The sequence below is a fragment of the Silurus aristotelis genome (assembly GCF_946808225.1).
Source record: "Silurus aristotelis genome assembly, chromosome: 20".
NCBI lineage: Eukaryota > Metazoa > Chordata > Actinopteri > Siluriformes > Siluridae > Silurus > Silurus aristotelis.
Window position 1 is genome coordinate 18858187 of NC_139593.1, and position 18452 is coordinate 18876638.

Genomic DNA, 18452 nt, shown 5'->3' on the forward strand with positions numbered 1-18452 from the left:
GGTCGCAAACATTCTCCTCGTCCTTTGAATAACATTCATGTTCCGGTGCATCATCTTATTTATTCATGTATTCAAAATAGGGCTAAGCAGCTTTTTCATAGCTTTGATTTTAGCTATAATGATGCGTTAGGATTTCTAACAAAGGTACGGACATACAGGATATGGTATTTACTTGAAATTGAATGTAGAAACAAAACCCAGGTAAGAAAATAGTGCAGATTTAATATACTTTTTTTTTTTTTTTTTCCCACTCATATAATCTGCTTTATTGAATTTGCATCAAATATTCTTGGAGTTAAGCTGGTGAAAAAAATATTATATTCTCTAGTTACAATACAGTAATGCATCTCATTTCAATGCATATCTAAAGAATAGCAATTCCAAAAATATACAAAAGAAAACCCAGTGCTAGCATGGTGTTGATGCTATTTTTTTTGTTTGCTTTTTTTTTTTTTTTTTTTTTTAACTGTACACTATATTGTAACTTTTATTTACATCCGTCATTACAACATCGAAAAAGGCACACATACATAGAAACGCTGCATTATGTACAAATATATACAGAATAAATAAACTCTGATCTATGTCGGTACAAAATAAAGCTATGGTGCTCTTATGTATAGCAAATTCTTTCAGACCACCCTGCATAATTATCGATCATGCATTACGTTACGGAGAATTTTGAAAATCGAAAAGAAAAAAAAAATGGATACATCAATCATCAATTACATACATACCAGTAGCTACACTTGATTGTCAGGTGCCATCTTTTCAAATGGTGTTTTTAAATAGTGCAATCCTTTTTTGTTTTTCTTTTCATAAAATAATAACCTCCAGTAAATGCTGGAATATCGATAGTAACGAGATGCAACATTAAAAAAAAAATTTACGTTATGGACATAAACTTTTATTTTCTTGCCAAAAATGTCACAACTTATCTTCTGTTCCTCTGCACAAAGTATTGGCGCTACTCTTGCCCAGTAACCGATTCGATGTAAGAGCATGGTGAAGGTACAGCAAGGTAAAATGAGAAACAGTCCAACAAAAAAAAACCTCCAACAGCCAGTTAGAAACTTGAGGACCATTAACCCCCACTACGTGGAAGACTGAGATATTAAAACCTTAAATTGCATTTTTCCACTAAGAACAGCTTAGTAAGAAAGTCCTGGGACTAACTGTATCCTAATGTTACAATTCTGACCAATAATTGGGGAGCACTAATTTAAGCTTCAACCATGTTCTGATTTTGGCAACAGGGCAAGCAAGACGAGTAAGTAAATTTGTGCACAGGTATGGCTGATACATGCAGTGGAAGCGTGCCATAACTGAAATACCTTGAATTATTTGTCTCTAAATAGAACCTTACAACAGATCCATATCAGGACGGCATTCCCATAGAACCCTTTTATGAGGCTGTCAATACTTAAATAGCAAACGATCCTATAAAGATCCACACACACACAAAAAAAAATCCTGTTTCTTTCTTAGAGTGTACCAAGTACCCAAGTAGCTAAAGGTATATAATAAGCACCAGGCAGGTTCTAGGTATCAAGAAGTAACTAATGGCTAGTTACTTGTTGATATTATTAATGAGAAATATCATTAGTGGTTTATTAGGTAATGGATTCTTCTTAGCTTTCAGAAATTAAGAATTCTATCGGAAATCCTTTCCTTTATGTGGTAGGGTTCCAAATAAAACCATTCCTGGTTCACCAAGAGGGGTGAACAAAAGGACCTTAAAAGGTATGGAAAGTACAGCCAAATTAGAAGTTGTTCACTTACAGTGCTTTGCCATTGGCTCTTTGCAAAATTTTGTTACCCCTCTTGCTTGCCTATAAACCATATGAATCGTGGCATAGGCAGTGCTAAAACTAGTTGTGAAAACTGATTGGTCAACCTAGAACTCTAATTGGAATAACGTTCCTACTCTGTCTCTGGAGTAATGTCCGGATTCGATAAGGGTTCCCACAATGGAAAGCCTGAAATAAATGTTTCAGGTTCTACAGTTTCAAGAAGGCGACAAGTGTCCTATGGTTGCAGATGGAAAATTGGCACATGATATTTATTGTCAAAAGAAACAGAATAACTAAGATACTATCTACTGTGCTCCTTCAAAAAAATATCACCTTAACAAATTTCAGCAGCTGCACATCATATCTGCTTAAAAATCATCAAGGCACTTTAGGCATTATCTCTTGAAGCAGGTCTGATATTGTAATGTTCCAGTGTGCTGCATCTCAATTAAAAGTCGTCTGATGCTCAAGTACCTCCAAGTAATCCGGTTCAGCATGGAGATTCGCTTTGAGTTCAAAGTACTCATTTTTAGTCTGCTCCACCATAACCTTCCTCGGCCTGGTGTACACGAGTGTCTCCATCAGTTTGAGCTCTTGATGGTGCCCAGGGACTTGCACGTCCTGTAGCTGGGAGATGTTTTTCCTGAGATATTCGGTGATGCTCAGTTGTTGGAGTTCACGTTCCCGCTCCAGGATGTTTTTGTACAAAGACCCCTTGTCGCCCAACGAAACGAAATCATGAGCAGGGTACTCATGGGACATCGCCTTGTACTTCATTGACCCGCTAAGCGGGGAGCCATTCTCCTTATCGGTGATGCTGTGGCGAAGCCGATTTGGTTTCTCTATGTCGTAATCCTCTGTGTCGTATTCTTTGTGCTGCAAACAATAGCTGGGGTTTCTGCAAACTTGAATGATGGGACTTCGAGAAGGTTCATCATACATGTTGGGGTCATGCCTCTCAGCCAAGTGGTGAGTAGTTTTCTGTCCATACATGCTGTAATGCAGGTGGATGGGGCTATTTTCACGAGTCTGTTCTTCAGCTTGCTTTTTCTTTGAACGCCTGCGTCGGCGGTGCAAGACAAAGACAATGATCCCCGCAGAACAGAAGATAATAGTAAGGAAGAGAATAAGGAGGCATAGGATTAGGACAGAAAGAGGAACTGCATCCGTTAGGGATCGGAAGAAGCCGTTTATGGCTCCTTCCGGTGCTATTGTTGTAACAGCCCCAAATTCACTCGATGGTAAGGAGTATTGCGTGACCAAACCAGGGCAAAGAACATCATGCTTTAGGAGCCTGACTTCAGCATTGACAATTTTTTTGGGACTGTGGCACAAGATGGAGCCCACCACCGTATCCTTCCTGAGCTTCTCTAACCATTGCTTTATGCTGACTAGATCACATGTACAGTCCCAAGGATTGTCCTCGAGGTAAATCTGTTCCAGGAAATCGAGCTGCTCTAACACATTGCTGACCTGCAGGTGCATGAACAGATTGCTACGCAAATTTAACTTGGCCAAGGGCACGTTCCTAAATATTTGTGCTGGTAGAGCACTGAGCTGGTTGTTGTTCAAGAACAGGAGATTGAGGTTTGTCAAAGGGTTGAATGAACCTGCCTCAATCTCCCTGATTGTGTTATATTCCAAGTATAAGTATTCCAGATTATGGAGGCCTACAAACATAGTAGCAGTAATTCTCTCGATCCTGTTACCATTCAGGTACAGTTTTTTAAGACTGCTCAGACTTAAAAATGCTTCGTTGTCTACATAGTTGATTTGGTTGTTTGCCAGATTGAGCAACTCTAAACTGTCATATGTAACAAAATCATATTTTAGGATTCGCTCTATCATGTTGCCAGTTAAAACAAGCTTACTCGGACTTTGCTGAAAAATTCCGAGGTCTGATATCCTCTGTATGCCCCGATCCTCGCAGTGAATGAGGAACCCTGCGCTGGGATGGTTGTGACAAGAACACTCTGATGCACATGATGTCTTTGGGACATGAGAAGGCGTGGGAATCTTTGCATCATTTCTTGATTCTGGTATTTGGAGCACCTTTGTCGACGGGGTGACCACCATGTCCAGAGACTTGGACGGTTCTTCAAAGTTTATATCCGCATGGGACGGGCACAATACATCCCGTTTTACTTTGGCCAAAGGGATACCCTTGAGATGCTGGGGGCTGTCGCAAACCACTTCCCCAATGGATGACTGTGGTCGCATAATCTCGATCCAGTTCTTCAACTGGAGATTCTGGCAGTCACAGATCCAATTATTGTCCTCCAGCTGAAGCTCAATGATGCGGCCTATGTGCTCTAGAAATCCCACATATGGCAAAGTCTGAAGATTGTTTCCACGTAGGTCCAAATGAGTCAGAGGCACGAATCGGAAGATGTTGCTGGGAAGGAACTCGATGGAGTTATCATTGAGGATCAGGACTTTGAGACGGACAAGTTTGCTAAATGCCCCAGGCTCCACGATTCGGATGAAATTTGTGTCAGCCTGGAGGTATTCTAAATTTACCAAGCCATGAAAAGTATCCTCCTTCAACATCACCAGAAAATTGCTGTTGATGTGCAACTTCTTCAACGAGCCCAGTGCACTGAAAACACCGGGCACCAGCTCTTGTATGCTGTTACCACTCAGATGCAATGTGACTGCGTTCTTAAAAGCCTCCATGTCCTCTGGGAGCAGCTCCACAATATCGTTCTTGTATAGATTTAAATGGAAAGGTCTATCTGAAGGTACTTGGACTTGAGAGATCCTGTTTATATTTCTTTCCTCGCAATTTATGTGCAACACTCCGTCCTTCTCCTCGCAGGCGCACAACGTTTCACAAGCTCCTCCAAAAGATACCTTTAGACTCCCATCCTCCTGCAAACTAGCACAAACGAAAAAGGAACAAAGGAACAAGATCCTGGCCAGCATTGTCTCTCTTGGGTGTCTGAAAAGACAAGAAAAAGCAGAAAATAAGGAATTAGTTACCAGAAGATGAGGGGGAAATCGAAAGAATAAAACACACCGATGGAAAAAACATGGTAATGCATTAATTCGACTGTGATCTCTGACATTTAAATCAGAATTGAAAACCTGTGTCATCAGTTGCTCACCTGCCTTTAATCACATACCTCTGTACCTCACATAATCCTCTTTAGCAATGTGGAAAAAATGTTATTGGTTATCTGTGAATGGTTCACAGGTGTTCCAAAATCCACAGACAGGAGCAAGCTGAAAATCATATGACTCGAAGCTATGCTTTAAAATGTTTCTCATTGTAAACGTGTCTGTGAAATTCAAAGTTCCAACCTTAGCCTCGGATTGTAACAAAGTGCTGACAGCAGAGATTCCCCTATAAAGGTTAAGTACACACTGTCTTACAGAAAACCTCACCAATATTAACGATGACACACAATTTGAATCTGTTTATGTAGAGCATCCGAATCCAAACCTAACTACAGAATGAGGGCATCGTAAACTGGTCTGCTATAACATTATAAAGACCTGCCAAATATTGTCAAGATCCTCCTTTTGCCACTAAAACTGCTCCCAATTATTGCATTGACTCCACAAGTCCTCTGTTTGAGGCAGCGGGCGAGTGGTCGCATGCCGGAAAACAAAAAAGAAAAAAGATTATGATGCATGGCCTCCTAGGACTATCCTACTTTTTCATTCTCCTCAAACCATTTCTGAACAATGTTTTGCAGTGTATCGAGGTGCATTATTCTTCTGAAAGGGGCTACTGTCACTACGAAATACCACTGCAATGAAGGTCATGTTTAGGTAGGTGGGACGTGTCAAGGATCCAAGATTTTACAGCAAACCATTGCTCAGACAATCATCTTCTGGCATAGCTTTTTCCTATAATGCATCCTGATGCCAGGTTAAAAAAACCACACAAACACACAACTGGATGTTGACCGATTTACCGATTAATAGTGCAGATGTTTGGCATTTTTTTTTATTAATTGCCATCGGCCGATTGTGCTGCAATTACGACGATTATAAGGCAGGCGCATCTGACACGTGCTTGAGGAAACATCGTTCTTCCAAACCAGCAGGTGGCACTAGTGTGTATTCGTCATCCAAACAGGAAAACCGTAAGAGCTAGAACTCTAGCTAGAACTCTCCTACGATCATTACTACTTTACTTTATACTTAAAGTATCATTACTTTCTCATATGTTCATTCGCTAAGCTAAGTAGCCAGTAGGAGTTCCCTTCTTTTTCGAATTGCGGAAAAACAGCTGACGCGATCCGACTAGAGCCAACAGTGTGTTGAAAAACTAAAGCCGACCGAAGCGCAAACCCCCTCAACATTGCTGACCCTCAGCCTGGTGTGTCCTGTGCTTTAACTTCTTATACTTCATTCCTAATCAAGCCTTATATTCAACTAGCTGTAGTTTAGGCTCCATGTAGGCACAGGAACCAAAACCTTATGTTGTTCAATAAATGTTTAAGCAATTTTCTGCATGATGTCTTATTAACTAACTATTAGATTCTGTGAGGGTAAAAAAAAATTGGGCCATCGGCTGCCCTGATTTTCTAAATATCGCCATTGGTCAGAGACAAACCAATATCGCTCGACCTCTACACACGGCTCCAATGATGTAAAAGCCACCTTCCTCCACTGTTCCATTGTACAGGTCTGATGCTCACACCGTCAGCACTCTGGACTGGGGTTAGGTAGCCCCATACACAAGCTCCAATGAACTGTGTATTGACACCTGTGTATCACAGCTAGCAGGGGCTTTTTTTTTTAGCGTTTTGTGATGATGTAGCTCTTCTGTAGAATTTGACTGTATGGATTAGCCTTCACTTGCTTCTTCATTTTCGTATTTTTCTCTCCATTTCGGCTTTCGCTGCAAACTGAGACTGGGATTTTTCTTGTCCAAAACATTGAGTTTTGACGTTGCAGTATGGACTGTGGGGAAAAACGGTGGCTTTAGAAAACAATTGTGCCCCAAAGTTTCAAAGCGCCGGAAAGTAAACAAACAGGGGGGCAGAAACGGCGTCTTAACTTTTGCTCATAAGTGCTTCCGGACGTTTCGGTGCGGACGAGCGACTTTTGGGGAAATGATCGAAAACTATAGTGTGAACGCCAAGCGTTTCTGGATTAAACCGGCATTTTCAAATTGATCCGGATTAGCCGGCGACGTAGCCAAAGTAGCCCATGTTCTTGTGTTCTTTCTGTGAAAAACTTTCAAATATACTGTATATTATTCAGTATACTCTATGTAGATGTTTATGTGCTTGTTGAACATCCAATTCTGCATTTAGTCCCCATTTGTTACAAGAACCCCCTTATAATCTGGGAAGATTTTCCGCTTGGTTCTGTAAAGATTTGTGCTCATTCAGCCGCAAGGTAAAGTCCAGTCGGGGAGTAATGTACGTGAGGCGAGGAAGCCTGGGGTGCCGTTCCAATTCATCCCCAAGGTGTTCGAGGTCATAGCTCTATAGCAGGAGATCTTCGACTTGTCATTGTATTGTCATGCTGGAACATCTTTGGGTCTCGTGCTCTGCATCCAAAAGCATCTGATACAATTGTGTTCCTCTAACTTTGTGGTAACAGAAGAACCACATATGGCTGGAAACATAGTGTGTGACTACTGTATATATATACATCGTAAGGAAATCTTGACTAAAACAGGCGAAAGAGGGGGAAGGAATAAAAGCGGGTATGGATTTTCCAAGGATGAAATGTAATCTGATTGGGATCATTTATGATGAATTCTTCCCAAGCCGCCGGACCTTCTGGAGGTTCTGTATTCACGACGCATGTTTTGATAGCTTGTCCTGTGAGGTTGCTTTACACCGTCCTAGCGCCGTTCCTGCAGCGCGACGTACATCCACTCATTTTTCATCAGGTGTAATGCAATTTCGAGCTGACGTGACGACGCAGCGGCGGCACATCTGTTTGACAGCGATGCTACAGACGATCGATTTCCCTGCTGAAATCAAACAGTGGCAGGACAAGTATAAAAGCACAGGCCGTGTGTGTTGATGCAACAAAGCGCAAGGAACAGATGAAAGGAAAAAAAAAAAGCGTATTCCCACCCAGGGACACGAGCACAGGGCGCGAGAAATGCGATTAAAACAATACACAAGGGGGGGGAAAGTCCTGCCGCCCCATTAGGACTCACCGAAGCCGAGATTTTGTCCTCCCACGCAGGCTAAATAACGAGGCCCGTGGAAAAACAGCAGCCAGTCGTGCTACTTGTGAATCCCAGCGTCAATCTCGGTGTGTTTACAAAGAGGAGTAAATAAAAAGTTTATTTCCCAGAACATGTCATGTTTTTGTAGCGCTGATAAATTAGCATTTAATACATCTGCACTTTTGTATGAAATGGCAGCAGCTCAAGAGGTGTTTAGCACGCAATCACGAAACACGGGATCATGAGTAGGTTTAGCCAAACAAATATCACTTGCAATGAATCATCGTTTTTTTTTTTTTTTTTTTTTCGTACTTGTTAATCGTCAAGTTTGCCGTTCAGCACTCTGCGGATAGTAGAATAATCAATGTTTTATGTAATTTTAAATAAAAATGCACATTTTAAATAACAAAAAAATGTAATGAATAGATTTAACATAATGTAAAAAAATATATAACAAATAAAAAAAATACACGTAATTTACTAAATAAAACCTGGGGGTTTTTTTTCAAAAAGCTTAGCTATCCGGTTTTTTGTTGTTGTTGGGATTTATGAATTTAAAAATAAAACTTTAGGTTTAAATTTTTTTTTATTAATTAATTAAACAAACAAAAATAAATAAACAAACCCCTCCCCTCCACAAATTATTTACTGGTATTTATTTTTGTTTTTAATAAATAAAAAATATTTATTATTTATTTACAATGTTAGAAATTTATTTGTAATATGTATTTAAAAATGCACTGTTACTACATAATATAATATATAAAATAAAACACTTTAAAAACAATTCCTTATAAGTTTTCTAGTCTATTACTGTATTTAAGTAGTACATTTTTCGGGGTGGCGTCTGTTTATCGCGGGCGGTTTTGGAACGTAACCTCGCCGATAAATGGGATTACTGTATTTCTTAAAATGAAAAAAAATTCAGCAATAACTCCCCGTCTTTATTCATTTAGGAGGTGTATATCCAGTCATTTTTTTTTTCTGGCTGAATTTATATTAGCAAAAGGCTGTTATATTCGGTAGTTTATTAGCATTTGTCGATAACCATGGCGCCCTGATCGCTTATGGAGGACACGTTGTGTCTCGTTCAATAAAGCCACAGAAAAGCGGTTTATTTCAATTCCAGAGCGAGAAGCAGCTGAACATTTACACTTTAATTGCACCTTACGCGGCCGCTCCTCATGAAATATTCACGTGGCAGGGCGCAGGTTGCGCTTTGTGTTGGCAGAGGGCATTTTTCATGTCTGGATACTTCGCAATAACCGCCACTGTTTGCGACACTCGTGCAGGGAGTGACACGTTTGTTACGCCGAGGCTGGTAATAACACGCTGTTAGAGCAATAGCTTAACTAGCTTTTTTTTTCTTTTAATCTAGAGCACATTTTATCCAACTAATCTTAGCTAGTATGCTTTGGTTTGCAAAAATGATTCGCTTCCCAACAGAATCGCTAATGTTGTTTGTCATTTTATCATCGAACAACTCGATTCAAGCCGGTACTTTTTGTGCTATGACGAGATTTTGACCTCGCATGCCAACCGCTTGAAATTATTAGCATGAATTAGCAAGTCACTTGTACATGTTTACTTGAATACGCTAAGATAAATTGCCTGAGGTGCTTAAAAATTGAGCCAATGCATACATTGTAAACCTTGATCATTATTGTGTTTAGACTCGTGCTGGCTGGCTTGCTATTGAATTTGGATTGCACACACACACACACACACACACACACACACACACACAAACTTCAAACTTGGCTATCTACCCAAGAGATAATAGTAATTCTACCTAAATATTTATTAGTTATATAGACTAACATTAGCTCAGGCTCTGTTTACTAAATGGTGAAGCTTGTGATTGGCTAGTGCATAGCATGTTGGCTACTCAGCCTCGTATTAACGTCTACTTTAATAGGAACACCCATTTACCTCAACAGCTAAATTTTATGGACAAAAGTATCGGGACCCCTGAATTAAACTCCCAGAAGCGTTACCTCAAATCTGAATGCGCACAATTTTTTTTCTTCACTTAAACTGGGAAACACAAACCTGTTTCTGTATGTCGAAGTCTCTGTGCACGAAGCCAAGTCCAGCTTTATACATAGGATGAAGCGAAAGATCTTGAAAGGCTTCGGAACCCCGTCCCTCAATTGGAACGCTGACTGCAACCCAGTCCCGAATTTACTCTAAAACCTTGTGGCTGATTAAGCACAAATCTCCACAGGCACACTCCAAAATCGAGTGGATCATCTCCCCAGAAGAGTGGAGATTACTATTAAAATGAATGGGTACAAAACATGGAATTGGACGTTCAAAAAAAAATCTTTCATCATCCCAATCTTTGTTGGGTCTCCACAAACTTTTGACTAATAGTAGATGTAGATAGACAATCATATCGATCCCAATAAAAAAAATTGCAAGCTTCAGTTTCCAGAAAATTCGGATCGCATGGGATTTTCACGCAGAGCAGAAAACTCGAGTTTAAATAAAGAATGGTGCAAAAAACAAAAAACATCGAATGAGCCAAAGTACTGTAGCTGGAAACCCCATGGTACAATCAGGGGATATTGTCTAGATTGCTTCAAGTTTCCAGGAAGGATAAAATAAGTCAAATATTCAGATTGAAGACTAGCAAATCAGATATAACATCCAAGTCATGGTCACACGAAATAAAATTTTCCTCATGTGTTTGTTGCTACATCAAGTGTATATGCTAATAATCCCCCTAATAATCTGTTAGGAAATGTTCCCGAAATGTCCTCCATTTTCTTAATGTAATCTGACAGGAAATAATCAAAAAAATACCATCCGTAGATTAAACTGAAAGGAATTTTTCATCGCACACTCGGATGCTAATCGGATTAGCTGTAATTATTTCACAGCCGTTAGTTATTAGATCGACGGGACAGAATTGAATGTGAAATGAAAAATGAACATCTGGAAGCACCAGCTGCTGCCTTATCTCGAAATAATGTGGGAGCAGGTTCCCCACACACACACACACACACACACACACACACACACACACACACACACACAGAGAGCATGTAAATATTCTAGGTGTCCTGGTGATTAAGTTGTAATTATTATGAGTAAAAATGTTATTCATGCTCTAAGCGCTAGCTCCGCCCCTTCATCCTGTCACGATCGATGAATATTCATTGTCAGAAGAACAAATAAACAGTCCGCAATGAGACACAGTAAGTGACATACTATAGAAGCCACAATCCAAAATCTAGTGGAACATCTTCCCAGAAGAGTGGATTGGGACTATATTAATTCTTATAGAATTTATAATGATTTTAAAGCTTATAATGGGAATTTGTATTGGTTTGAATACAGTGAAATTTCTACTACTGGTCATTTTCTATTCCAAGTGGGAACCATTAAAAAGCAATAGAGCACTTTTGTAAACTTGTAGATCTAGGTTCCTGGGAATTTTCAAGACTTGAAACTTTCCATAGGAATGAATGGGAATATATGGGAATTCATGAGAACAAACTGGGAATTGAATTGCAAAATTGCAGGTTGGCCTATAACAAAGAACATAAATGTAGTTAAAAGAAAAAAGTCAGAGTCTGGAGTTCAGAATAATCTTGGTTGAAAGAACTAGATCGTTTCTTGAATCCAACACACAAAATAACGTCAACTTTTTTCACGTAAATGACTTAAATGTGACGGATTTAGGTTTAAAACTTTTAATGTTTAAAGCTTTTGTGCAAGAAAATGATACTAACAATTAAGTAAAAAAAATCTGTATGTAATGTATGTAATATGTAATAATATATGTATTTATATATTTATATACATTTCCCCAATTTCCTGATTAATTCCCATAAATTCCCGGTAGGTTTCCAACTTCGAATATGTCCAAAATTCCCCAGATGAAGTTCTCATGAAAAGTTTCTGGAAATTAACTGGAAATTTTCTGCCCCTTTGCAGCGGCCCTACAGTATGTAGATCGCATGCTGGTATTTACTGGACAACCATTAAAGACCATTAGGGCCCTAAGTTTAATAAAAGTTTAATTCAACCCTCTACATAATGATAATTGTTTGATTATGGTGTTACTGGTTAACAGCTGATGGGAAGTGGAAACCATTAGAATTTCTGTCAGGGTTTCTATCTTATTTTATTTCCAGCAAAGGCCGTAAAACGTTATCCGTCCACCCTTTCGTGTCGTTTTTTAAGTGTCTTTCTTTGTCTGGAAGTCTGTGAATAACATATCAGTGGTGACAGTCATCGCTTCTTTTAAACGCTCGCCAGCACTGGAGGGGCTTCTTGTGCTTGTTGAGGATATGGATAATACAAAGTGACGCCTCGGTAAGGAGCTTTAGCTCTCTCTACGGGGTTTGTGAAAAGGGATTGCTAGCCTTTTTAAAACCTCTGTTCATTGGTATTTCAAACTCGAATAGGAACGAATCGTAGAATTTCACATGGTAAGTGATGTGAAGACGTGTTGAATGATCCCTGGGGACGTTTCAGCAGACTGTAACAGCAAATTCCATTTGGCATGGAAACGAGACCTATATATTAGCCGTCTACTACTGCTTGGCTCGGGGTTCTATGCATATAAAGTTAACTTTTGATAAATATGCAGCTTAACGGCTAGTTGATGTGATGCAACCGGAAACCCTGCCCATAATATTAATTATATTTGACGTTTTTCGAGGCGATTTTGTGTATTTTAAAATGTATTGCGATCACTGATTATGGAAAAGGCTCAACAATCGATGGATACGCTCTGAATAGACAATTTAGTTTTTCCTAAAAAATGCAAAATGCATTTACACTGGGTTTCTGGGGTGCAGCTTCAGGAACCCTTCAAGTCTCTGCTTAAAAAATATAAAGAAATAAAAAATTGTTTAGACAAATACATGCACTTAACAGGGAATAGCTACCGCTGGAAAGTAACCTTAACATTCATTATCTTTGCCACTCGTTCTGGCAGTAACCAATAATTTGTTTACACTTTTAAACAGGGTTTCACAAAGTCAAATGTAAGACTTTTAAAGAACCTTTTAATAGAATTAAGAATGAAATAAAATTCAAGACCTTGATCGCAAAATCAAAAACAAACACACAAATACGATGCTAGCGACCGGCCTTAACCGAGCCTTAAATTCATAGCTGGAAAATAAAATCAGTTTTACGTCTGTGGTACAATCCGCGAGAGATTCGCACCAAACGCAGAAAGCTGATTGGCTGTTGCATGTTTAGCATCTCATTTGTAGTCGTAATACAGCGACTCGCTGAACTACGCCACCACGTAAACGAACAAACATAAACAATCGAAAGTGTTACATGGACATCGGAAAATTAAGACTTGTTTAAAATTATTTTCGATCTAGAACAGCAAATTTAAGACTTCTTAAGACCTAGCGGCGGAGCTTACAGTACAGAATGCTGCTAATTGGTCAGAGATCGTCCTGATTCATTTGTTAGACACCAGATCAGTTTTTGGATATTTTTCAGTCTTCTTTCTTTTTTTTTTTTTTTGTTTGATGCAAATACACCAACAATACTCCTTTTGGGAAACAATGTTTTCTGGTTCTGACATTCCAAAAGAAGAAAAAAGGGTGGGAAAAAAATTAAGTACCAATCACTATAAATAAATTAAAAAACATGACTCGGGGTCGTTCCGCCTCCTGTAAAGCATCCGGTATTGTTTCGAAACGAAAGCTCAAAATGTGCAGAATGGGAAGCGTGCATTTGTTCACATGAAAAACGACAAGTTCAAGTTCTTTCCCCTTTAACTACTTGAAATTACTTCGCTGCTATCGTTTCTATAGAAACGGCTCATTCGCAGGGACTTTGGTAGTGGATGCGCTACATAAACAGATCCTTAAAACCTAATCGTTCATACGGTGGCGTTTTCTGTAAAGAGTCTTTTATTTACACAGCGTTTATTGCTTACGCATTCCACATGCTTGGTATTAACTTCTGGAGTGAGAAAGAGCAAATGAGAGGGAGAGGGGAGGAAGAGAGAGAGAGAGCCCATTTGGAAAATGTTGGACCATTTGGAGACCACGTGATGAGTGTGTGCTGCATGTGGAGAGTGTGTATTGCACATGACAGCTGAGTGTTGCATTTAGAGAGTGATTGCGTGTTGCGTATGGGGGGGTGCATTTATGTGACAAGTGTGTGTTGCATGTGGAGAGTGTGTGTTCCGTATAGAAAGTACGTGTTGCATGTGAAAACTGGGTGTTGTGTACAGAATGTGTGTTGCATGTGGCGTTTGTGTTTCATGTGGAGAATGTGTTGCAGAGAGAGAGTGTGTGTTGCATGTGAAGATAGTGTTGATTATAGAGGGAGTGTACCGTATGTAAGAAGTGTGTTGCACGTGACGAATGTATGTTGCAAATGAAGAGGGTGTGTTGTATGTGAGCAGTGTGTGTTGCATGTGACGTGTGTGTTGCATGCAGAGAGTGTATTGCGTGTCAGGAAAGTGTGTTGCATGTGACGTGTTGCATGTTAAGAATGCGCATTACATGCGAAGAACGCAAAGGAAGTGTGTAATTAGTTTAGAATGTGTACTGGATGTTTACATTGTTTATTGTACTGCATGTAGATGGGTTGTATTGCAGCATATAAAGGTGTAGAGTGTGTATTCCTTCTGGGACGTGTGGGTGGTGTGGGAACAGTGTGTATTTCGTTTTGAGTGTGTATTTCATGCAAAAGGGTTTTGAATACTGCTTGTGTAGAATTGTGTAGAGTGTGTATTGCGTGTGAAGAGTGTGTACTGCATGTGCAGAGTTTTGTATTGGGTGTGAATAGTGTGTGTATTGTATTTGCAGAGTATTATGTGTGAATAGAGTGTGTAATGGGTATTAATAATGTGTGTACTGCATGTGAAGAGTCTGTACTGGGCATAAATAGTGTGTGCTGCTTGTGTAGATTGTGTACAGCATCTGAAGAGAGTGTGACAAGGTGTAAAGTGTGTACTGCTGTTGTAGAGTAGGTATTTTGGGAGAATAGTGTGTGCACTGGGAATAAACAGTGTGTACTGCGTGTGAAGAGTGTGTACTGCGTGTGAAGAGTGTGTACTGCATGGGTAGAGTGTGCACTGGGTGTGTAGAGTGTGCACTGGGTGTGTAGAGTGTGCACTGGGTGTGTAGAGGGTGCACTGCGTTTGAAGAGTGTGTACTGCCTGTAAAGACTGTGTGTACTGCCTGTGAAAAGTGTGTATTGCGTGTGAAGAGTGTGTATTGCATGTGAAGAGTGTGCACTGCATGGGTAGTGTGTGCACTGGGTGTAAAGAGTGTGTACCGTGTGTGAAGAGTGTGTACCGTGTGTGAAGAGTGTGTGTTCAGCATGTGTAGTGTGTGTACTGGGTGTGTGAAGAGTGTGTACTGTGTGTGAAGAGTGTGTACTAGGTGTGTAGAGTGTGCACTGCTTGTGTGTAGAGTGTGCGCTGGGTGTGAATAGTGTGTGTTCAGCATATGTAGTGTGTGTGCTGCATGTGTGAAGAGTGTGCGCTGGGTGTGTGGAGTGTGCACTGCGTGTGAAGTGTGTGTACTGGGTGTGTAGTGTGTGTACTGGGTGTGTAGAGTGTGTACTGGGTGTGTAGAGTGTGTACTGGGTGTGTAGAGTGTACTGCATGTGTACTGGGTGTGGAGTGTGTGTTCAGCATGTGTGGAGTGTGTACTGTGTGTGTGTAGAGTGTGTACTGGGTGTGAAGTGTGTACTGCATGTGTACTGGGTGTGGAGTGAGTGTTCAGCATGTGTGGAGTGTGTACTGCGTGTGTGTAGAGTGTGTACTGGTTGTGTACTGGGTGTGGAGTGTGTGTTTAGCATGTGTGGAGTGTGTACTGCGTGTGTGTAGAGTGTGTACTGCGTGTGTGTAGAGTGTGTACTGCATGTGTGTAGAGTGTGTCCTGGGTGTGAAGAGTGTGTACTGCATGTGTACTGGGTGTGGAGTGTGTGTTCAGCATGTGTGGAGTGTGTACTGGGTCTGTAGAGTGTGTACTGGGTCTGTAGAGTGTGTACTGCATGTGTGTAGAGTGTGTACTGCATGTGTGTAGAGTGTGTACGGGGTGTGAAGAGTGAGTACTGCATGTGTACTGGGTGTAAAGAGTGTGTACTGCGTGTGTGTAGAGTGTGTACTGCGTGTGTACTGGGTGTGAAGTGTGTGTTCAGCATGTGTGGAGTGTGTACTGGGTGTGTAGAGTGTGTACTGCGTGTGTGTAGTGTGTACTGCGTGTGTGTAGAGTGTGTACTGCGTGTGTGTAGTGTGTGTACTGCATGTGTACTGGCTGTGGAGTGGGTGTTCAGCATATGAGGAGTGTGTATTGTATGTAAACTGCACAAAGAGTGTGTGTATTGTGCGTATAGAAAGCGTGTACTAAAAGCTCCGTACGTGTCCATTGTGTGTCCATGTCGCAGCGTGTTCCAATCCCCTCGTCCCCTACACTCTTAAAAAACCTCAATCGGTCTCAACATTGTCCTTTTGCTGAACCCGACACACCTTGATTCATCCGAAGTGCCCAGAGGTGCCTCGTTCTTTGTTTCTAGTGTTCCCTTCTTTTTGATTTATTTATAAATCTTCTCGTTCACTTTTTTAATGTTTCCAAGCAATCCCTGTTTTTAACCACATTCTACAGTTTGCAGGTTTCCTCCTTTCAACTGTTCCCTAGTTTCCAGTCTTTGTTTCAATCGTTCTGGTTTCCGAGCTTCTAGAGTTCCATACTTTTCTAGTGTTCCCCATATATAAATTTCACTGTAGTTTCTAGTGTTCCCTTCTTCCACCAGTCTCCCCAGATCCCTTTGCTCCCAAATTCCTAGTGCACCTCCATTGTGTTCCTCTGTTTTTTTCTAATTTCTTTCTTTCTTTTTTTTATGTATTTTATTTATTATTATTTAAATATTTTAATTTTTTATAACATTTTTATGTAAAACCCACTACATCTCCATCTACTCTTTCCTTCTCCCCGAGCCTGGCACGGGAAAAGAAGCGACACGCACGCGCGTCTGCGCGCGCTACTGAAATTGGCACCCCAGAGCACTAACACTTTTATTCTCGTCCAAATTGCGCGTGCTTAAACGATCTTTTTTTTTTTTTATGACATCGAACTGTCAGTTAATGGCACGCGCAACGAGGCGGCCCTCGCGCATTTCATCGCGCGCATGCAAACGCTTTCCAAAATGATGTGGGGTTTTTTCCCGTATGTAAATTTATTTTTTTTTACACTTTATGGCACTAGTCTGGGGCGAAAGCGCGTGTGTGCGTGCGCGAGCGTGTGTGTGTGTGTGTGTGTGTGTGTGTGATGGAATAGACGCAGTCAATCTCTGGCTCGTCCTCCGAACTTCACTGCAGAACTGCACTCATATCAATAACGCCGAACAGTACAGTACTACCGAGGACACGGCACGCGCGTGGCGCACGCGCTTTAATGCGTTCCAGCGGAATTATGACGAAACAAGTCAATCATTTAAATAAACAAATAAATAACCACCCGCACTCACCGCTCTTGCAGGTAAAATCCACCCTAAGTCACTTCATTCGCCTTTTCTAATCAGATCAGATAAAAAAAAAAAAAGCAACAAAAGTCCGAAATTGGGACAGAAGACACACCGAGGACCGGAAACGTCCCATTGATAAACGCGCTGAACGGCACGTGCGTTAATACGAAGTCTCCAGATCCCCGGTTTAAAACGGAGCTCGCGCTTCTACGTCCGTTCTTGTCTTTACTGCTGCTGTCGCTTTTGCTCAGCGTATGTGTGTGTGTGTGTGTGTGTGGCGTGAGGAGCAAAGGAGCACACAGAACTGCACCTGAGCTCCTCCTGCTGTTAGTGCGGCAGATATGCACCACATTCTCTCTCTCTCTCTCACACACACGCACAGACACACACACACACACACACACACACACACACACACACAAACAGTTTTGTTTGGAGAGTCGCAATATATATATATATATATATATATATATATATATATATATATATATATATATATATATATATATATATATATATATAGGGATACACACTTGTACAAATATTTTTACTTCCACACGGCATTTAAATTTCCATACGATACATCGCAACGCTACCCGAAACGTACGAATCTCCAGCCTTGTGGGCCCCCCAGGGCCGATTCTAGCCTTTCTGCCAACCTAGGCAAGATTCCTATTGTCATCCCACCAACAACCTTCAATAAAACAGGTTAAACACATTAATTATTGAATAATTGCCTGAATTCAAGTATGTAAACATACTGTAAATGAAACTTCCGGCGAGGTAGGGGGGCTCACCGGCGCCCCCGCCGTAACTGGTTGCACCTTAGGCGACTGCCCAGTTTGCCTATGTTATACAATACACAGCAGTTCTACCGTACGTTCAGCTGATAATACGTTTGTAAATAAATCAATAAACAAACAAACTCGATCTGTTTTGCATTGAGGAACAAAGAGAAGTCCTGTAGCCAGAAGGACACGAGCGCTTTGTAGAGAACCGAGCTCAATCCTGAAGTGATCTCTTTCCCTGATCCAATTTGCATGCAG

At 40.7% G+C, this 18452-nt stretch overlaps 2 protein-coding genes across 2 annotated transcripts in view; one reads left to right on the forward strand and one right to left on the reverse strand.

Moving 5' to 3' along the window:
- The window catches only part of slitrk5 (SLIT and NTRK like family member 5), a 293958-nt gene that overhangs the window by 121646 nt on the left and 153860 nt on the right, over window positions 1-18452 (forward strand). The window lies entirely within an intron of this gene.
- On the reverse strand, window positions 203-17706 carry slitrk6 (SLIT and NTRK-like family, member 6). The gene is made up of 2 exons (XM_083522330.1): window positions 17410-17706; window positions 203-4734 (listed from the first exon to the last, which is right to left on the reverse strand). Exon 2 carries the CDS (start codon window positions 4716-4718, stop codon window positions 2238-2240), a length of 2481 nt encoding a protein of 826 aa, XP_083378456.1. The 5' UTR covers window positions 4719-4734; window positions 17410-17706; the 3' UTR covers window positions 203-2237.